The sequence below is a fragment of the Meles meles genome, chromosome 13, assembly GCF_922984935.1.
Source record: "Meles meles chromosome 13, mMelMel3.1 paternal haplotype, whole genome shotgun sequence".
Classification (NCBI taxonomy): Eukaryota; Metazoa; Chordata; class Mammalia; order Carnivora; family Mustelidae; genus Meles; species Meles meles.
Genome location: NC_060078.1, coordinates 57,086,837 through 57,108,941, shown reverse-complemented (window position 1 = coordinate 57,108,941; position 22,105 = coordinate 57,086,837). Strand labels below are relative to the sequence as shown.

The 22,105-nt window shown below is 52.5% G+C and overlaps 1 protein-coding gene across 1 annotated transcript in view; it reads right to left on the bottom strand.

The window, feature by feature from the left end:
- Positions 1-834: 834 nt before the first annotated feature.
- UBTD1 (ubiquitin domain containing 1) overlaps positions 835-22,105 on the bottom strand; it is a 55,416-nt gene continuing 34,145 nt past the window's right edge. The window contains exons 2-3 of the mRNA XM_046026241.1: positions 3,256-3,483; positions 835-1,929 (exon numbers count right to left, since the gene is read on the bottom strand). Of these exons, the coding sequence (XP_045882197.1) occupies positions 1,544-1,929; positions 3,256-3,483 (614 nt within the window). The 3' untranslated portion in view covers positions 835-1,543. The remainder of the gene's footprint in view (positions 1,930-3,255; positions 3,484-22,105) is intronic.

The window sequence follows — 22,105 nt, the reverse complement described above, 5'->3', positions numbered from 1 at the left end:
AAGCCTTTGTGTCTCCGGAGTCCCACAGCGCCCCCTAGTGAGGCGTCGCTGTATGTGCCTGCCGGTCCATTAGCCTCTGACAAAACCTTGACCCTGTCTGTCTGTCTCACCAGGCCTCTGCAAAACTTAAAAGGTCTTGCTTCAGGAAGGGTATCAGGAAGCCACCTTAAAAGGACCAGAGTGCAGTCCCGCGCACCTAGAACTGCGGGATTGAGCCCTGGGCCATCGTGCGCACAGATGCCACAGTTCGGCAATTCTGTACCGCTCATGCAGCTCGACCTTAGCTAAAAGAGGTCCCCTTCGGGTGATGTGCACACTTTCCCCACAGGAAGGGTAGGCACTGGCTCCTTTTCCTCTCTGGTCCCCTTGCTGCTAAGGGACATATGCTCACAATCTAAATGTGTCCGAGATTTTGCTTTCACATCCCTGAGGGTGCAGGGTGGCACCTCCAGGATTGGGCTGCACACATCAGTCCTGAGGGCCCGGGCAGGACCCTCCCGCTTCCAGGAACAGACCTGGAAGGTTACTAATACCACCTTCCTGATATCCTGCCTCTGCTTTCAAAGCGAGCTCACGCCTGCTACCCCATTTAATCCTCCCGGCAACTGAGGAAGAGGCTGGGCAAGCAGCATTGTCTCCACATTAAGGAAAACCAAGTGGGCTCAGAGATTAAGTGTTTTTCCTGAGAACACAGGGCCTGGAACACTAGGAATTCAAGGCTCTCTCCTCTCGGCTGTGACCCACTCCCACACCAGAACTGGTTCTGGGGCTCCACAGAGTAGCCAGGGAGCCCAAAGTCAAAGCTAGGCAAGAGAGAAGGTAGGAGCAAAAGGCTTTATTGATAAATATGCAGATATGTCTGTACACAGGGACCTGTTGTGGGCCATGGCCGGGCTGCAGACCCCCCACCGCTTGGGTTACAGCCAGGAGATGGCCCCATGTAGACCCCTGCCACAATAGCACAGCCATCTGGCCACCCGCCCCCTCCACCTCTGCCAATTGTGCTGGGGGGCAGGGAGAGGCAGAGGCCGGCCTCAGGCTCCCTGCCCCTGGGGCTCACGAGCCATCCCCTCCCCTCCAGAGGACTGGCACTGGGCCCAGGGCAGAGTCAGGGAGTGGGGGCGGGGGAAGGGGACAGCAGCTGCTTCAGACCCTGAGCAGAAAACCGGAGTGAGCACAGCCGGGAGCACCAGATGACAGATCTGGGCTCTGGGGGCCTCCGGGCTGGCCCCTCGTGGCTTGAACCTGCTGCGGGAGAGAGGCAGGGTGGGGTGCCCCCGTCTGCCTTTTCTCCAACAAGGCTGGCAAAGCCTGTGTGTGGCAGCACTGCTTCCTGGGTGCGGGGCCCTCGTGGCTCCCGGACCCCCCGGGAGGCAGGGTCCCTTCATGGCTTGCCCAGCAGCCACATGGCAGGCGGCGCCCCTGAAGAAAGTGACAGCCCTCAGAGGCAGCAGCAGGGTGGGGGGAGCCAGTGCTCCGCCGGGAGGCCTCTTAGCCCTGCAGAGGCCTCCACGGCCTCTCTTCCCAGGGGTCCGCGGGCTCCTCAGTCCTGGGGCGGCGGGGGCTGGTTGATGATGACCTGGATGACAAAATCTTTCTGGATCTTGGTTTCCTGGAGCCGCGTGCGGTCTGTGAGCAGCTTCCCGGAGAAGAACCACCGCTGCCAGGATGGCTCGATGCCCTCCAGGCTGTGCAGCTGCCTCTTCAGCTGCCCCACCGTGTCGGGCAGGCTGGCATTGAGCCTCACGTCCTTGCCCGTGGAGAGGCGCACCTTCAGCGGGAACTCGCGGCGCACCCCGGGAGTGGGCTCGGGTGGCTCCAGGCTCTCCTCCTCAGTGTGCTCCAGCAGCAGGTTCACGGGCGGCGACAGGCAGTAGATGGGCAGCTGGTAGCGATTGCCCAGCTCGTCATAGCATTCACAGAGGGTGCCTGCGCGAGAAGTGGGGCGGTCACGGTCTGCTCGGGGAGCCCCACAGTTTTTGTCTTGGCAATATGAAGAGAGGGGCCCATGTGCGAGTCGGGGTGGGGGGGAATAAAGGAGGTCATCTGGGCGGGGCACCAATCCAACAGGATTAGTGTCTTTCTAAGAGACATTGGGGCATGCTTTCTCAGTATGTATGGAAGGACGTGGCAAGCAGGCAGCCATTGATAAGCCACGAAGAGAGCCCTCACCGAAAACCAAATCAGCTGGCACCTAGGTCTTGGGCTTCCAGGCCTCCAGAACTATGAGAAAGAAATCTCAGCTGGGTAATAAGGTACCCTATCTGTGGTATTTTGTTAGAGCAGCCTGAGCAAACCAATACACCTGTTATAGCCCTCAGACAGTCCCCGAACCCACCTACAGTCAGGTCTCTCTGGGACAGACAGCTGGGAGGAGTTCAAGGTGGAATCAGGAACACGTGGGGCTGGCATCTTGCCTCTGCCAGGTACTGCCAGGTACTGTTCAATGCTGGTGAACTATGTAACTTTCCATTTTTTCATTCAACAACTCTTTTCTGAGCTACCTGCTGGGTGCTGGGGTTACCCGGGTGAGTGAGAAGGCATGAGCCCCACTCTCCATGGCTTATACCCTGGTGGGCCCCAGGGGACTTCCTGTACTATGTATTGCACACAGTAATATATTTGTTGTGTCCTGAGCACCTACTAAGTCCCAGGGCTGGACTAAAGGTGGTTCTGCATATCTTGCTGAGTCCTAATAACCATCCTGTGAGGTGCATATCTCCGCTTTACAGCTGCGAGTTCCTGAGACTAAAATCGAGAAGCTCCCTGCTCGGGGGCTCACTACCAAAAGCAGAGACATTTGTTAAAACCCAAGTCTGTGACTCTACAGTTCCACCGTGACCCTCTGCTTCACATACTTTGCCGCATAAGGCTGTTATAAACTTAAATGAGATACTACAGCAGAAGTTTCCAGCTCAGTGCCCAGCCCACAGTAACCCTCAACAGAAGGGTTCTCAGATGCTCTGTGATCCCAGAGTACCCCAGGTAACTCTAGCTTGCTCTCCTCACGCTGCTTTGAGGATGGCTGGTGCCTTTCTATGCCTTCAGTAGACAAGCGGGGACTGCATCTCCCTTCAGTTTGTGTCCCTGCTCCTGGCGCATACTCAGTGAGGGTTGCGTGAATCAGCAAGCAAAGGGCCACCCCGGCCACCAAGGAGCTTGGATCGAAAACTCCCAGTGTGGGGCCGGCTTCCACCCAAAGCGGCCTGGCAGTCCCCAGCCCGGTGGGGACAAAGCCCGGCCCCGCCCGCTCACCGTGAGGCAGGGTGATGCTGGCTCCATCCAGGATGGCCTGGGCCAACTCATGGTCATTGGCCTCGGCTGCATAGGCCGCGGCCTTGAGGGCGTCCCAGATCTCCTTGCGGCCCTCGAAGGCAGGTGCCGTGTCCCAGAACTCATCCCGTTTGCTCCGCAGCTGCCCGTCGGTCATGGGGTAGTCACTCTTCCACTTCAGCCGCTCCTTCTTCAGGGGCTCGTTGCGCCCTGCGCAGGACAGAAGAGACAGGCTAAGCACCTCTGAGGCCAGGCTGCGCCTGCAGTCTCTCCCACCCCTGCCCTGCCAGCACCCTCCCACCCCTCCCCTCCCCAGCAGTGGCTCCCAAGTATTCTTCGGGCCTCAAGACCCTTCCCGGCAGCATCGGGGGATTAGTCTGGAAACTCCATACACCCAACCGGGAGACGGAAACGGTTTTTGTCGGCAGAGCATGTGTCGCCTCCTTCTTTGATTCTTAAGGAGGACACGCTCCGTATCCTTAAAGACCCGGCAAGAATGTCCGTGTGGGAGAACAAGGGCAGCCGTTAGCTAGGCAGGCCGGGCGCTTCAAACCGCTGCTCGTCGTGTCCACAAAGCCCGAAAGATGGGCCGGCTGTGACCATGAGAGCCTGTCATGTGCCTGAGGCCACACGAATACGGATTTCACATAAGACTTTGAGTGCTGAGGCCACCCTCTCACTGCTGTCTGTGCCATGCTGCCACCGGGGAAGAGATGACTCCAGAATCCCACTATTCAGAAATAACCACCGCTGACACCTCAACATACTTCCTTTTCCCCGTTTCTCTCAATATAGTTGAGTTCGTATTACGTTTTTTTTTTAAATATTTTATTTATTTCTTTGACAGAGAGAGAGGTCACAAGTAGGCAGAGAAGCAGGCAGAGAGAGAGAGAGAAACAGGCTCCCCACTAAGCAGAGAGCCCGATGTGGGGCTCGATCCCAGGACCCTGAGATCATGACCTGAGCCAAAGGCAGAGGCTTAAACCACTGAGCCACCCAGGCGCCCCCATATTACGTTTTTATTTTTATTTTTTTATTTTTTTTATATTTTATTTATTTGACAGAGAGAAATCACAACTAGGCAGAGAGGCAGGCAGAGAGAGAGGAGGAAGCAGGCTCCCCGCGGAGCAGAGAGCCCGATGTGGGGCTCGATCCCAGGACCCTGGGATCATGACCTGAGCCGAAGGCAGAGGCTTTAACCTACTGAGCCACCCAGGCGCCCCCATATTACGTTTTTAAAAAAGACTTATTTATTTGGGGGCACCTGGGTGGCTCAGTCGGTTAAGCGTCTGCCTTTAGTTCAGGTCATGATCCCAGGGGACTGGGATTGAGCCCCGCATCAGGCTCCCTGTTTGGCGGGAAGCCTGCTTCTCCCTCTCCCACTCCCCCTGCCTGTGTTTCCTCTCTCGCTGTGTCTGTCAAATAAATAAATAAAATAATAAAATCTTCCCTTTTTTTTTTTAAGATTTTATTTATTTATTTGACAGACAGAGATCACAAGTAGGCAGAGAGGCAGGCAGAGAGAGGAGGAAGCAGGCTCCCCGCCAAGCAGAGAGCCAGATGCGGGGCTCAATCCCAGGACCCCGGGACCGCGACCTGAGCCAAAGGCAGAGGCTTTAACCCACTGAGCCACCTAGGTGCCCCTAAAATAATAAAATCTTAAAAAAAAAAAACAAAAAAACCAGACTTATTTATTTGAGAGAGGTCAGAGAGTGAGTGCGTGTGCCTGAGGAGGGGTGGGGGGTTGAGGGGGAAAGAGGGAGAGAGATTCCTAGGCAGACTCCCTGCTGAGCTCAAAGCCCAAAGCAGGGCTCCATCTCAGGACCCTGAGATGAGGACCTGGGCCAGAATCATGGGTTCGATGCTTCAGTGACTGAACCGCCCAGGTGCCCCAGTGGAGCTGATACTGTTACATTTATTTATTTTTTTAGTTCTTGTTACAGAAAGGACTTCACATTTTTTTCATGCCAATATACAACTTTATTTTACACTTATATTATGTCAATGTACATTCCATGATGAACAATGATTATTTTTGTACCGACCATGTAGTTACAGAACACACATAACCAACCAACCAAAACATCCCTGCAGCATCTGAAGCAGAAAACAATTCTGTTAAATGTCATTTTTCTTGTTACCTGGCCCCAAGTGACTTCCAAGACAAGTGGAGACTGAGGGCAGAAGCATCTCTCAAAGGCTCCAGGAGGCTCAGACCTCTCAGAGCTGAAAGCAGAATAATCCACAGGAGGAAGGTTTAAAGCCTGTGGCTCCTGCTCAGACTCCGATCCTCTGGGCAAGGGGCCGGACCCAAGCGGGGGTCTGCCAACCAGCCGCCTGGTCCAGCTGGGGCAGGAGAGGAGGCTCCTCAGGGGGACACAATGACACCCACGGCCTACCTGCCTACCCACTGTGTGGAAGAACTCCCGGCAAGCCCTGTATTTCTGTATATGACCCAACCTCCCCCACTTCAGCTTCGCAACAGCCTAAGGCACTAGGTGTTTATAGCTTTTTCACAGGGACAGGCAGAGAGATCAAATGACTTGCCCGAGGTCACACAGTAAGTGACAGCATGAGGATTCCACCTCAGCTCAGACTGAATCCACAGACTGCCCTCCTGCCGGTCTGCGTGAGCAGGCCAGAAAACTCTCAAAGTCAGACATCTAATTTAAAGAGTTGTCGGGTCAGCAGAAAGAAATGCAAATCCTCTTTGTGGGAAAACAACTTTAAACCAGGCCTCAAAGAATTCCCAGGATAAAGTTCCAAGGAAAATAAATGATAAGGTCATAGGTTTTGGTTTTTCCTTTTTTTAAAAAAATCACAACATACAAGGAAACAAGGCAATAGGAGCCAGGGCCAGCAAAAACAGCAGATGGAAGGATCAGACTGACAAAGATTTCAGATAGGGGATTTATTGGACCAGATTATGAAATACCAAGTTTAAGTTAAAATACCAAGTTAAGTTTATGTGAGTCCTGGAGTGCCTGGGTGGCTCGGTCATTAAGCATCTGCCTTCAGCTCAGGTCATGATCCGGGGATTCAGGGATCGAGCCCTGCATGGGGCTCCCTGCTCGGCGGGAAGCCTGCTTCTCCCTCTTCCACTCCGCCCCCCCCCCCCGCTTGTGTTCCCTCTCTTGCTGTCTCTCTCTCTCTCTCTCTAATAAATAAATAAAATCTTAAAACAAAAAAAAAAAAAAAAAAAAGAAGCAAGTCTTAACGATACGAACAGGGAAAAAGAGATTATAGAGAATGACCAGGCAGAGGTTAAAAGAACCATATGGGACTTCTAGAAATGAAAAGCATAATAACTGACATTTAAAGGGTCTGACGTTTTAAGTCAGAATCTCTAGAAGATACAACAGGAAGAATGAGGATGAAACAATATTCAAAGAGATCACAGAAATGTCCATTTTCTAAAGCTGCTTTTTTTTTTTTTTTAAAGATTCCATTTACTTGACAGAGAGAGATCACAAGTAGATAGGCAGGCAGAGAGAGAGAGAGAGAGGGAAGCAGGCTCCCCGCCGAGCAGAGAGCCCGATGCGGGACTCGATCCCAGGACCCCGAGATCATGACCTGAGCCGAAGGCAGCGGCCTAACCCACTGAGCCACCCAGGCGCCCAGAAATGTCCATTTTCTAAACTGTCTATAAATTAATGCAATTCCACTAAGATTCCTAACTAGGAAGCTTCCCCCCGCCCCTACCAGGAACCTGAGAAGCTGATTCTAAAGCTTATGCGGAAGGACAAAGCCACTCCTAGAGTAGAATGAGGTGGGAGAACCTGCACTGCCATTACCTACACAAACTATAAAGCTATGGTGAGTGTGGTACTGGAACAGGGACAGACAAATGGGCCAATGGGACAGAACAGAGAGCCCAGAAATAGACCAAGCATATACGGAAACGTAATTAAAATGAGAAGGAACATTGCAGATGGTGTGTGTAGAAGATGGATGTGAGATATATATATATACATATGTCTCTGCCCCAGGTTTCTGGTAATATTTGGTCTCTGACCTGGTTCCTGATACACAGCTCCTAAAACCCTTATAATTTCCCGAGTGATAGGAATGTCTGATACAGAGCTCCTAAATCCGTTGGAATTTCCTGGGTGGTACAAGTGTCTTTTGTTCTAATGAAGTGGCTCTTGGTGGGCTCTATGCTAAGCCTGGAACTTTTAGCCCTGTCCCCCATCCTCTGGTGAGGGGAGAGGGGGTGTAAATTGAGTTAATAGCTGGTTACAGCTATGTGATGAAGCCTCCGCAAAAATCCGAAAAGTATGGGTTTGGAGAGCTTCCAGGTTGGTAAACATATCCATGTGTCAGAAGGGTGGTGCACCCCAAGTCCAGGATGAAAGCTCTTGCGCTCAGGACACTTCCAGACCTCTCCCCATGTATCTTTGCCTCTGGCTATTCATTTGTATCCTTTAAAATATCCTTTGTAATAAATCAGCGTAGTAAGTAAACTGTTTTCCTGGGCTCTATTGAGCTGCTTTACCAAACTATTGAACCCAAGGAGAGGGTCATGGGAATCTCTGATTTGAAGCCAACTTGGACAGAAGTTGTGGGTAACCTGGGGGCCCACTACTTGAAACTGGAAGCTGGAGGCAGTCTTGGTGGGTGAGCCCTTAACATGTAGTTGGTGAGTGCCCATCAAGAGCACTCACTCCAGGTCGTGTGAGAATTGAAGAAGATTGTAGGATACCAGTTGGTGTCCGGAGAAAATTGGAGAATTGCTTGGTGTGGGAAAAACACCCATCCAACTGGCACCAGAAGTATTCTGTGTGATCAGTAAATAAGAAACACAGGAGATTTTTCTTAACGGACTACTGATACGTGGTGTTAGGGGTTATAGTTTCTCCTATAAGGAAAACATGTAATAGAATCCCTACCTCACACCAGCCACAAACATCAAAACCAGATCAACGGATCAATCAGAGGCTTAAAAGTGTGGAAGAGAAAGGATAAGCTGGAGAGACAGAAGCTTATAGTTTTGTCCAAATGTTTTTTGTGAAAGTTTGTGTTTTTGCATGGATCAAAAAAATAGCTCTGCTTCATGATTTCTCTGGGCCTTCAGCAAGAACTCTGATCAACCGGGGTTCACAGTCATGCAGTGACACCCTCAAGGACCTCTGGGTGGTTATGGGGTTTTTGCCCCTCCACTCAGTGACCTAACTGTCTTTTTAACTTCTTGAGCTGATTTCTATAGTTTTCCTGTCTCCTTCCTCTTGGCCACATGTCACTTCTTACTGGTCCCGGTCTACCTGTGGCTCCTATGGGCAGAGGTCAGGCCCCCTAATGGGCTTGTAACCCGCTGAGGATTGAGAAAGCTTGTCAGTACTTTCGAGAGCATCCGGATTTAAGAAAAAGGCTTCCTAAAGAAGAAAGAGACTAGGCTTCAGGATATCTGCTGTTCCTGCTCAGATCCCCCCAACCCCCCACCTATCAGATGGCGTTTGGCTCTGTTCCTGACCACTGAGGATACCTGACGTGTAATCAGGTACACATGGCTCTCACTGTCTCCGTAAGATAAAAATAGCCCCATGGCGTCCCCTTTCAAAGTCATCACCTGAAGGGTGCTTTGCTCACATACCTGGCTTTCAGAGTCCCCTCCCCTGCATGTGCACAGCAGAATGCTTTCCAACTATCAGAGACCCACCCACAGATGGGACACGATGCAAGTGTGCATCTTTAAGTATTAACAGCATCTGCAGTCACCCAGGATACAATGGTGTAAAAATTCCTTTTCCTGTATGCTGGTCCTCTCAGATGGAAAACACTAGAAAATATTAGAATAGAGTCGGGGGGGTGGTGAGAACAGGGAAGGCGGAAGTAAGGAAAAGGCTGCAGGAGCCAATAGTTGCCTTTGCAGCCGTCATGTCACCTCGCAGCCAGCAGGGGGCAGCCGCAGCACCTCCAGGCCAGGTTGCTGGCTCCCTCCAGCAGTGAGTCAAATACGGCTGAAAGATACCCAGCAAAATTCTCCCCGCTCAGGACAAGCCTGTGTAAGAGACATGCCAAAATGTCTGGATCCCTACACTCTGACGCGAATAATTTAGGCAAAGGTACAGACAAAAACCGAAAAGGAAGGTCTTAATCCAAACATAAAAGGAAATTGATGAATATTTTAAATTTCAGTTACTTAAAAAAAAAACAACAAACCACGATGTTTTATAGTTAGTTGAGTCAAAAACACTGGGCAGTAGAAAGGGTGTGAACACTCTCATATGTTACACAAATTGGTACAAACTTCCGGGAGGGCATTCGGTATGGTACCAAAAAACTAAAAAATGTGCATCCTTTTGGCTCAGACATTTGGTTTCTAAGAATGTATGTGAAGAAAATAATCGCAAGTATATGGCAAGGGTTCATCTATGAAGCTGTTTAACTCGACACGGTTTTAAACAGGGAAAGCTAGAAACAAACTAAATGTACGCCAGCAGGAGAAAGGCTAAATAAAATCTGTGCGTCCGTGGCAGCCTCTGTAAGCTGACTAATGTGGAGAAACGGCCCCAAAACAGCGAAAAAAGGTTACAGAACAGCAAGTGCTCTGTGCTCCAGCTTCTGTTTCTAAAAAAGTATATGAAATTACATATATTAAAAAGAATGGAAAGATTTACACCAAAATGGTAACAGTAGTTATAGCCGATTGGCAGTTACTGGCGAAAAAAAATTTTTTTTTTTTTTTGGCTTGTATTTGCCAAGTTTTCTACAACAGGCATTCATGACTTCAGCAAGAAGAATAATACAACGGGAGTTGTTAACAAAGTAAAAGGGTACATAAAGTTCAGTTCTAGACAGCAGCCACAGGAAAGTAGGGAAGAGTTTGGGGAGCTGAGTGAGGGGCTTTGTGGGGGCTGGTGAGTCGCAAAGCCCACGGGTCACGGCCTCTGGGATTTCAGTTGCTGGCAGCTCTGGGCAGCGCTGCAGGCACTGCTGGTTTCTGCAGCAGGACATCTAGTAGCTTCTACTTATGTCTCTACATGTCCTAAATATGCTCTAGGTCAAAGAGTAAAACAAACAGTCCTTATCCTTAAGGAAGCTGACAGAAGATAGACTTAAAACACAACAAGAGGGGCGCCTGGGTGGCTCAGTCGTTAACCATCTGCCTTCAGCTGAGGTCCTGGGATCGAGCCCCACGTTGGGCTCCCTGCTTGGCAGGAAGCCTGCTTCTCCCTCTCCCATTCTCCCTGCTTGTGTTCCCTCTCTCGTTGTGTCACTTTCTGTCAAATAAATAAATAAAAGTCTTTAAAAACAAACAAACAAAAAACACAACAACAGATCATTCTGTAGTCAAGGTCCACACTTGTCTGGGAAAGTACAAAAGACCCATGAAAACGGCAGGTTTCTGTGATTACGGTGGACGGGAAACAGCAAGAGAGGTCTGTAAGCAGAGAATGTAGGTTTCTGAGTACAGCGGCAAAGCTAGAGTCTCAAAGGGTTGTCCAACATACCACCTGTGTTAGGATCTCCTGAGCTGCCGGTTAGAAAGGCAGACGCCAGCGCCCACCCACTCCAGCGGACCCACTGAACCAGAATCACAGGGAATAGGCTGGGCTATGTACTTGATTCTGACAGAAGAACTCCACTTGTAAACACAGCCAACAGACGTGGAATGGCTCATCCACACCTTAACAAAGGTGAGTTCAATGGTTCCCCTCCGAAGTTGCTGCTGAGCTGATCTGGAGAGGAAACAGGGACAAGGGCAGGAGGGCACAGCGTCTGGGTTGGGGGAGGAGAACGGCGGTGGACGCTGTGGTTTGGTCTCCATAATGAAAGGTGTCTGGCGATCCCACCCGCAAGGGAGGGCACCGTAAAGAGTGGGAGAGAACAGCAGAAGTCCTTTGCAGTTTACCTGGAGCTAGTGTGCCTCTCTGAGCCCGTGCGTGTGTGCACACTACCACCACCTGCCTCCCCTGCTTAATTCAGAATGATGATGCCCAAGAGGAGATTCTCAAGAACCTACGGAAGGACAACCGGCCCTGACAGCATTCCGCTGAACACCCCACGGCCTCACAGCAAGCAGGCCTGGTGCAGGTTCTCAGCAAGTGTCTGCCGAGTTAAAGATGGAGCTGATGAACGCCCCGTGAACGGGGTGGGGAATCCGCTGGAGGAATCAGGGCTGAGAGCAGCTGTGGGCAGGCAGGGGACGCAGGGGAAAGGTCTGCATGAGAGAAAAGCTGGGCAGTCCCTTTGCCTCTTGGTTTCATACCTCAAGAGGTCCTTATTGCGGCTTTGGGGACTGGTACAACTGAGCCACTGGGAAGTGACACCAAGTCTGAGACCAGCCAAGGGAACCAGAGATTTCCCAGGACAGTCAGTCCACCCAAGCCAGGAGATGGCCCTATTTATACCTCCAACAGTCCCCAAGCTCTCTTTCCACACTCGGTTACCAAGCTCCATCCCCAGGCCCCTACTCCAGGGATGGAGCCGACAGTGTCCTCCTCCGAGTACTGATTATGTGACAAGTCTGGGCTTGCTCCAGCTGGTGTGAGAGATGAGGCTCCGGGCAGAAGAAGGAGGCAGGGACAAGGGCCTCCCTGTCCTAACATCGGGCTGCAAGGGCCCTTCGGTCAGGCTGCAGACTCGATGACCTCCTCTTCCCCTCCCACCCTGGTAGTCACAGCTGGGACGAAGGGAGCTGGTGAGATGGGGTCAAGTATGGCATCTGGTGGAGGGACAGCAGGTCAGAAAGAACACTGGGCTCCAGAAGAAGGATCAGCCGGCTGGGGAAGGGAGCAGGCAGGGGAAGGGGGGCCCAGGTAATCCCTTCAGGAAGTGTGGTATTTTTAGTTAGACTTAGCCCAGGATGACCCTCCTAGCCGGTAACCTTCCAAGGGAAAGTGCTGGCCTAGCTCTGCTAGCTGGGGCCTCCCCAGCACGGGCCCTTCCTCCCCATTCATTCCCTCAGGCCCTGCTCCAGGGTTCAGGGAGGGAAGAGGGTGGAGCCAGTTGCTAAGTGACATGCCAGGCTTCCTAAACTGTATTGCCACTTGGGTCATGTAGGTCCCAGGTGGTCCCGGGCAGGGCTGAAGGAACCAAGGCTCCTCTGGGAGCCCTGTACCGGGCTCTGTGGTGACGCCCGGCCCTGCAGTTCTCTGTGATGATCCTGTCTGGTCGTTCCCCCGCCCCCAAACTGGGACCACCTCCAGTTCATCCCTGGAGTCCTAGGGCAGGCCCAGGGTCTGGCATGCAGCCGGTCTCAAGAACTGTTTGCCCAGTGAGAGAGCAGGCAGTTTAGGAAAAGCTGGGGGAGGGGGGAGCTGGAGAGCGGAGAGGCAGGATCTGAGTTGAGGGAGCAGATGGAGCGGTCTGGAAGAAATTCCCGTAAGCAAGAGAGTTAGTTAGGAAGAAAGGGGGTGGCAGACGGGGCATCCAGGAGGGAACAAACCAGTTCCTGAGGTGCACAGAGAGGAAACCATTGGAGGAAGAGGGGCTGGATGTCAGAAACCATGACCCAGTGAGGGCCTGGAAACTTCTTGGCGACTGGAGAGACGAAAGTGCGGCCAAGAAAAATAAACCTGCCTGGAGGCCGCTTGGGCAGTGGGTGTGGACAAGGGGGGCACACATAACCGCAGGGAACGTACATGTTTGCACACAATGGACACATTTACTGGGGTGAGCTTAGGGGGAGCAGGACCTGTATCTACACTGCCTTGTGCCTCCAGCCCAGGGCTCCCCATTGCATATGGCCAGGCAGGGTGAAAGGTAGCCTCCCAGGGCCAGGCACTGACCAACTCTTCCCCTGGCCCAACCATCCCTCCCCCAACCCCATCCCGTTTCATTCCCTCTTGGGAAGCTCCTGGGTTGTCTGATCTCAACTACAAACAGAACTCCGAAACCCTCAGGGTCTACCCTGGGATCTAACGTGCCACCCAACCAACAGCTCCTTTTCTGAGGCTGGCTGGGAGTCACAAGTACAGTTAAACACTGAGTATTTGGGAAATCACTGTACTTCTCCTTGTTTTAGATTCATATGAATTTGAAACAACAACGACCATTCCCCCTCCCCCACCCCCCCCACCCCCAGCCGCCGCGCTCCCAGCCAGTTCCCTTCCTGTAGTGAATATATTCCCACCTTCTTCATGTACTGATGTTTGTTTCTGGTGCACCAGAGTCCTGGCCTGATCGTGAATGGTTCCACCGCTACCAGCTCTAGGAGCAACCCTGATTGCATGTGTTTTCTGGAAGCCAAGTTCACAGAGAATTATGAGGTAAGAGACACATTCACAAACCTTCTCTCTACAATGTGGCTACTCACATCTGGGCTTCAGATATGGGGCTGGAGTGTTGATTCAGCGACTGGCTGTCTGTGCAAGCACAGGAGGACAACCTCACCACTCTAACCTCGGCGTTCCCATCTGGAAAGAGGACGTAACCTCCATCTCGCGGGATTGCTGTAAGGATCACAGACACCACTCTGCCCCATGCTTAAAAGGCAGGACTGTTGTAATTAGCAACCACGCCAAGTCAATAATGCTTATTACCACTATGCAATTAAGCGAATGAAAGGTTACTATCCTTTTCCCCCCCATCAAGTTGCTGTGATTTTGAAAACTTGGAAAACTCTTGCTGTCTGTCGTAAACTCCTGGTCTCTCCCTCACGGTGCAGGAAGACGGGGGATGGTTAAATGAGGTCACGTCTGACACGGACAGAGAGTGGGCTCCATGTATACCTGTTTCCCTGGGCAGCTGCAGAGCCAAGGGTCAGCACTTTCCTTGGGGCAGGAGAGGGAGGACAGTGGCTAATAAAACCAAAACTCTCCAGAGGTTGCTAGAAAGGTCTCTGGTATCTGGCCAGGTCCCCTGGCTACCTTGGGACCCCCAAGAGGTAGAGGAAGAGAGACAGGTCAACTCTGCTGCTGTGCTTTCCACAGGCCTGCTGGCAAGGAGGGTCCCCACGGGCTTGGCAGAGAGATGCCTGGAGGCCAAATGGCACAGCCCAACTTCTGACACCGGAGACTTGCTCTCACTGGGTGTCAGGCGCCACAAGCCCTTTACTCAGACGTGTGCCGCTCCATCGGGACAGGTGCCCAGAGTGTGGCAGAATCCTGGAGCCAGGAGTGACTTTAAAGTCAGTCAGCCTAGTCCCTTCATTTTATAGACCAAGAAACAGGCTCTGAGAGGTGAGGTGAACAGTCGCACACCGCACAGCTCTTGCCCCATGTGTGTGTGTGTGCGCGTGCGTGTGCGTGCGTGTGTGCGCACAGTGGGAGTGGGAAGCAAATTCTGCCCATCAAACCACTCCATTGCCAGTGGAAGCAGATTTATAACTACACACTGAAATGTCAGTTTGAGAGTGACCAATACACCAGTGGGAAAGCAGCAAGCAGAACTCACATCGGGGCAGGTGTGGAGGAGTTAGGAGTCTGCCCGCCGGCTCTCTAGTTCCCACTAGAGATGAATGGAATCTCAGGGCTGGGCCCTCCCGGGACACGGTGGCCTAACTGTGCACCCAGGTCTCTAGGAACACAGCTAATTCTGCATGGCTGGTTGGGGGCTCGGTAATGGAGACCCCCCACCTCCTATCCCACACAACACCCCTGCTGGTGGCAATTCAGCCTCTGTGTGCACTTGTAGAGACAAGGCGGTCACGGTACCAAGAGGAAGCCTTTTGCATTGTGAGACGGGGCGAATGGTGAGAAAGTTAATGATCTTCCAGTCACCCTTTACTGAGCACTAGCTACGTAGCAGGCAGAACAGAGAAACACAGAGGCTAAAGGTCCAGAGTTTGGAGTCAGACAGACCTGGGTTTGAACATCACCCATCATAAATGAGCACGGTGACTCTGGGTAAATGACTTCAGCTTTCTAGTCTCCTCTCCTCGGAAGTAGGGAGTGGAGACATCCTACTTCTCAGGGAGATTGGGGGGATTAAAGATATATGCGTACATATTAAATTAACTAATAGAGTCAAGAAGATTATATGTAATAAATCCACTACTGAACACTTCTGCTGTGGTCACCCTAGCACCCGGGCCCACCAGGCTCTTGTCTCCTCGCCTGAAGACACACACACATGCCAGCACCACACCTGCCACAGAGCAGACACTTACTATGGTCACTGAAATAGTTTTTGCCATTATTATTATTAACGCTATTCTTTTGACCCCAAATCCATTGGCTCTGTTCTCTGGAACAACAGAACAAGTCACAACCTCCTTCACGGGGCTGGTAGTTTTCTCCTCCCCGGACTGAAGATCACTTTTTCGTCTTCTATGGTTTCTCTCTCTGTGGGTTCTCTGCCATCGCGTTCATCATCTCCTCAACCAACCTAACCTACTGGTGGGAGTAGACCTCCCAGGTCTACTGGGAGAGACCTGAGTGAGGTCTGCCCAGTGCCAAGGTCCTCTGGGGTCCTGCTTTCCTCGATCTGAGCAGTGACCCCTCTGCTTCCACAGCAAAGACAGTAACAAGTTCGCCCAGGCTGTTGAAGCTGGAACTAGAAAAGAACCCCCCCAACCTTCCCCCTGGTTGTGGCTCTACTTTCTCTCAATCCCAGTGTTCACTCACAGTCCAGCTTACCTCGGGGAGCTGGGCCTAAATTACTGTCTTTTAGGTCTGTGTCTTAAGTGGGGTGAACCTGGAGTCAGAAGACAGGGGTCTTTCTCTATCATGATCCATGCTGTGTGACCCAGGACATGGCACTTAACCTCTCTGAGCACACCTGCCAAATTCAAATGCCTCTCCTCTTAGCGCCTCACAGAGCCACTGAGATGCTCCGGCGAGTTTATGTGCAAAATGCTATGGTCAGGTGTGACACACACAAATGCCTGACATCCCTGAAATCTGGAAGCCCATCTTTTTAAGGCTCACTCACTTCTTCATGTGGCTCAGCTCAAGACCCACAACCTCACAGCGCTCTGTTTGTGGATCAACAGAGGACTCGTCTGAGCACGTTCACTCTCCCAAGCCCAGCTCAGGCCTTGCATGCAGCTGTGCCTGACTCACTCTTCCCCCTTCCTCTCCTACAGCCCGTGAATCACCAGCCCTGTCAGGCCAGTGTCCTCCCTGGTTTCCTTCCCGAGCACTGCCTGGTCACAACCTCTATCCCTCAGGATGCAGAAGGCCAGCCCTCTTCCCACCAGGCCCCATGGGCTCTTCTCCCCTGACCCCGTAGCACGTGAGCATCCCATAGCACCTCTGAGTCACACACTGCCTCCCGTGCACATTCCCCGTGCACAGCGCTGCCCCTGCAAATCGACTGTCCGTTGCTGGAGGGCAGGCTCTCGAGGGCGATGCAGCACGGTATATGGAAAACACGGGCGCCTGGGGCACTGATTTGACTCTGATTTGACTGTGCTGGGGCATGGCTTGAACATCAGGGGGGTTTTAGCGCTCTCCCAGGGATTCTGATATATGGCCGGGGCTGAAAAGCACTGATCTGGAACCTGGTTGCCCAGCCTGGCTGGCTGCTCCGATTGTTTAATTAGGCCTCTGAGAGGGCCTGGCAGGAGGGTGCTCAGGGAGAACCCCAGGCCTGCCTGAGGCTGACCATCTGGACAGTCCTTTCAAGGCTTGGAGCCAGACTGGTCGTAAGGCAAAAAGTGGATAGCTCAGGGGACCCTGTGCCTGAGGAAACCCGGCTTCACTGTCCAGAGGATATGGCCTAAGCCCTTGCATGCAGAAGGGACAGGGGATAGCCAAAACAAGAGGCTTGGGAGCCAGACAGCTTGGACTAGCTATCTCACTCTCCTTATCAACAAGGAGGGCCCCTCCCCTCCTGACTCTACTTAGCCCGAAGCCTGGTCTCTCATGCCTGCATGGCCAACACCTAGACACCTCTTCTGTAGACACAGGACTCTTCCCCAGGGGCTGAGCCACAGACTTCTGGATAGAAAATGTGCAGCTCCAAGGCAAGGGGGACAGTGGGAGAGCAGAGGGAGGGAGGTCCTATTTCCTAAGAAAATCTCCCACCCCCTCCCCAGCTGCTCTGGGCAAGAAGAAAGGAAAAATCTGACTCATCAGTGCTGTGTGACTCACAGGCCGACAAAACTTACTTGCCAGACTGGCAGGGAGGAGAGCCTGCTGCTCCCACCACAACCGGGGGCCATGGGCAGGTAAAGCCCTTCCCTCCATCCCTGCTCACCACCAGCTCCAGGCCTGGGTGGCTGGCCTGGCAGGAGTGCCTTGCTCAGCTTGGTGCCCCGACAGCCATGCCCTCCCATGTTTGGTTTAGTGGCTTACTACCCCAAGGGGCAGGGCTGAGAAAAGTAGAGAACTCAGGTTTGGAACATCTCTGCGTTCCAAACAAAGTGACTTTGTTTTGTTTTTGTTTTTTAAGATTTTATTTATTTATTTAACAGAGAGAAAGAGAGAGCACAAGTAGGGGGAGCAGCAGGCAGAGGGAGAGGGAGAAGTAGGCTCCCTGCTGAGCACAGAGCCTGATGCGGGGCTTGATCCCAGCACCCCAGGATCATGGCCTGAGCTGAAGGCAGATACTTAATGTCTAAGCCACCCAGGCACCCTGAGAGGTGACTTTGGAATCAGAAGATCTGGTTCTGTTTCTACGCCCTCATAGATGGGAGCCTCTTGACCTCAGTTTCCACATTCATAAAATGGGAGCAACAAGTCTTGAAGGACTATGGAGGATTAAACAAGACATTATCTATAACCTCCTAGTACTGTGTGAGGCCAAAGTAGGAGCTCAAAAGTGGCCGTGACTACTACTAGGTGTTAAGCACCAGATTTAGGATTAGAAAAAGATTTTTTTTTTTTTTTTTACATCCTTTCTCTTAATCTTTACAACGACCTTGTATGGCAAATATTACTACTCTCATATCCAGAAGAGACACTGAGTTTCAGGGACCCTGGGGCCATGGCAAGGATCCAGAGAGTGGTTTCAGATCCTCGTTCCCAGCCCAGTGCTTGTCTCGGACCCCATTCCATGTACCGTCTCCCCTGGGTGCAACACACACACACAGCTGGCAGGCACAGAGGTGGCTCTGCCTCTGGCCCAGGTAGGAGGGCCTATAGCTGGCGACACTCCTGACCAGTTCTGCATCCAGAATGGCATTGCTACCAGTCCTGCCGCGCCTCCCACCCAGCCTGGCTTGACTTGAGCCCACATGGTGCGTCCGGAAATTCACTCACTGCCGCCTGTGTGCGTGTCAGCTTCCACCCCAGGCTGTGAGCTCCTCGAGGCAGCACCTGGTCCCGCCAGTGTTGGCACCCGAATGCCCGGCCCCTAGCCTAGAGCTGGAGAAGCAATGCAGTCGGGCTGCCAAAAGCCTCAGATTCCAGACCTGAGATGCGAGGCCACTTACTCGCAGGAGGACTCGGGCATGTTATTTACCTCTGAGAACCTCAGTCTTCTCCTCTGAAAAATGGGGATAATAACAGTCACTGCCTTACAGTTACGATGAGAACTATGGTAATAACTATGGTAATAAGCAGTTACAACTATGGTAATAACAATCCTGGCTAATATTTATTAAGTTCTTATGCCAGACACTGTTTCTAAGCTCTTCCAAGAATCAAATCGCCTCGCCTGAAGGTCACACAGCTAGGCTGGTTCTGAAGCCCCCACAAGCTACCACCTCTCCTGAACGTCAAGGGCCTGGTATGTCCTAAGTGCTCAGAACTTAGAAGCTAGGCTAGCGGATGCTCAGGAAGCATTTCTAAGATGAATCAATGAATGAACCGCTTTTGGTCTAATTTCATTTCCATGAGTCCTAATCTGTACACAGACTGAGTTATTTGAAGTTCTGTAAAGTATAAAGAACAAATTTAAGAAGAAGAAGAAGAACAACAACAACAACAACAACGAAAGCAGCAAGGTTTCCTCACCCCTCTACAGGAGGGTAACAGTATCCAGACTGCTGGAGCAAGAGCCAGTGATCCCAAGCCTGGAAGTTCCATGCCCCTCCCCTTTCCTCAGAGAAGGTTCCAGATGGGTGGCCCTAAGCCCCTCAGGAGAAGAGGGGGAGGAAATGGGCAACGGCGCTGTCTGTGCCTGGCCTTCTGGGGTGCCGCTGGGGGGTGGCTGTGTGGAAGGGCCTTGGAGCCATCCAGGTACCTCACCCACAGCTGTCAATGTTGGCAATGCCTGAGAGGCACTGGCTCGGGGGGCAGGAGGCTCATAGTAGCTGAGAAGCCTCTAGGAGCTGGCCCTGGTGTCTGTATGGGGAGCAGCGAGAGGCAGGGCCCCCATGTCCTCCCACACAGCACCACCTTCCATCCAGGCCACAAGGACAGGCCCCCAAACTAGACAAGGAGAGGATCTCCTCAGCCAGCTACAGGGGAGCTCTTTCCTAAGCAGCAAAACTCCTGTTTCAAAGAAAATAGGGAATGGCTTTCAGAGAAGCCCACTTACCATGTGAGGCCAATAAAGTGGATCTGTTGTGGGCGATAGGGGTAACCCCCACATGCCCTCCCCTCCCGGCACCTCCCTGCCAGATCCATCACACCCCCGGCTCCCAGCTGCACTGCCCCCAGGCCTCTGAGGGACAGGTGCCCTTCACCTCCAGGGCAGCTCTCTCCATGCGGCTAGGAAGGTTGCGTAGCTCAGCGCCTTGACCTGGGACAGCCCCTCACCTGGGCCCCTGTCTGTGAAACCAGCAGACTGGACTAAGGGATTTAGGACGCCTTCTAGCCCTCAGACTCAATTCAGATCCGCCCTGTGGAAAGGCCAGTGTGGGACTCCTGAGGGGCACAAAGACAGCTAAGGCAAGACTCCTGCCCTCCAGAACCTCACAGCCCCTGCAGAGGACAGCAAGGCAAACCACACATGTGATAAAGCACATGAGCGCACACACACACACACACACACACACACACACACACGTGTACGTATGAGACACACACACACACACACACACACGTGTACGTATGAGAGACCTGCAGGATTCTTTGTACAAAATGCTGCCAGAGTTGGAGGGGAGACTCTGACAAACCCATGGGGAACCCACGGGAACCACTCGGTCTCTCCCAGTCATGTACCAGTGCGAGGCATGGTGGACACGCAGATGAGCCTTGGCAAGTTCCTGACTAGATGGGCTCAAATGTGGCACAGCGGTCCAGTTGGTTTTGTGACACATTATGTTTGTGCTCACTATTTTGAAAACACTTGAATGCGAATTTAGGAAGCGCTTGTAACCTGTCACTCTGTAGCACATTAAAAAAAAATAAACAAATGCATAATAAATAAGTGATAAATGCAAATTCTGTTCAAAGAACCACCCCCACCCACACCCAGCACCAAGCAGGGAAACTGCTGCGCGACGAGCAGAGGTTGGGAGCGAACACCCCAACCAATGGGGCCTCTTGTGTATCTGCCAAAGGGGTGGGCGGGAGCCGGGCTACATCCTCCCCGCCGCTTCCAGTTCTGACCATGTGCGACAAGGACTCTGGAAATAAGCAAGCTCCAGCTGGCTGAGGGCAGGCCTGGGGCAAGCCTCACCCTCACTGCCACATTTCTGACTTCCCACCTCCGCCCTCTGCAGATGGCGAACTGCCCCACTTTGACCTCTGCTGCTGCTACCGGAGGTACTTGCCAGCTCCGGGCCTCAGTTTCCCTCTGGGATAATGGCGGTGGCAGGGGATGTGAAGCGTCCCGGATGGAGGGTCCAGATTCAAGAGGACCACCAGACACGGAACCTCCAGGCTGTCTGTGGAGTCTTCAGTCCTGGTTCTCTCTCTCTCTCCCGCCCCTGATGCTGATGGGTTTGGCCCGGAAGCGGCCCTCCCTGGCCTGCACCCAAGCACACAGGACCCTGCCACCCCACCCCCAAGGTAACCCAATTCTTCCCGGTCAAATGACAGCTGGAGGTGGGAGGGAGGGAGCCCAAGGTGAGAAGGACAACGATGACTGGCTCACGGGGTGGTGAGGCCCAGACGAAAGGGTCACGGCCCAGATCCATTTCAACACAATTCCTGAGCACCCACTGTGTTCAAGATCCTGCTCCAAATTCAAGGAAGCTGAGGAAATGAGGAGGACACTGTAATTACCTCAAGCACGTCTCAAGGTTTAAACAGCACCTCCTCAGAGAGGCCCTCCCTGATAATCTAATGGAAGTGGGCTTCCCTGTGTCCCATCGCAGCCTCCTCTCTCCTCTGTGGTGTCTATCCCAGTTCTGCCACAGTTTGTCTACTCATCGCCCCGTCTCCCTGGTAGTATGTCAGCTGCTCAAAGGCAGCGCCCTTGTCTCTCCCCCACAGTGGCACCCAGCGCCTCACACACAGTAGGCCCCTCTGTTAGGTGAGTGAAGGAATGCATAAACGATGAAGGACTAGACCACCAGACACGCAGGGAAGGACAGAAACGACGACTCAGCAGTCTGTGGGGACGCAGAGGAGGGAACAGGCACATCTCTAAGGCTCCGTGGAGGAGATCCAACAAACACCGTGAGTGTGGCCTGCAAAGAGGGTGAGGAAAGAGGAGTCCCAGGTGGAATCAGAGAAGCCTCACAGATCTGGAGCCATGGGGCAGCAAGACGGGCTGGGGCCCAGGGAATCCCTTGGACCCTGATGGGAGTCCCGCTCCCCGCCCCACCGGCCTCTGAGCCATCACGGGTGTCCACTCTTGATTGACAAAGCCAGACCGCCATGAACGTCTGACAGCTCTGTGGTGTGGTAAGCAGGGGTCACTTCTAAAGTAAACACAGTCTGTGGCACCCGTCGGACTACCTGCCTTCTTCTTTTTTAGTTTCCTTCTCCCCTGGCTGACTGGCTCTGGTTCTGAACATCTGTGCCACCACTAGGTGCCATCCCCCACTAGGGGACTGGAGAGCGACTCCTGACCTTGTCATGACAGAGACGTTTTATTATCCCTCCTCCCATTCCAGGTCTCAAAAGAACTTCTAACGACATTTAGATTATATATATATTTTAAAAGG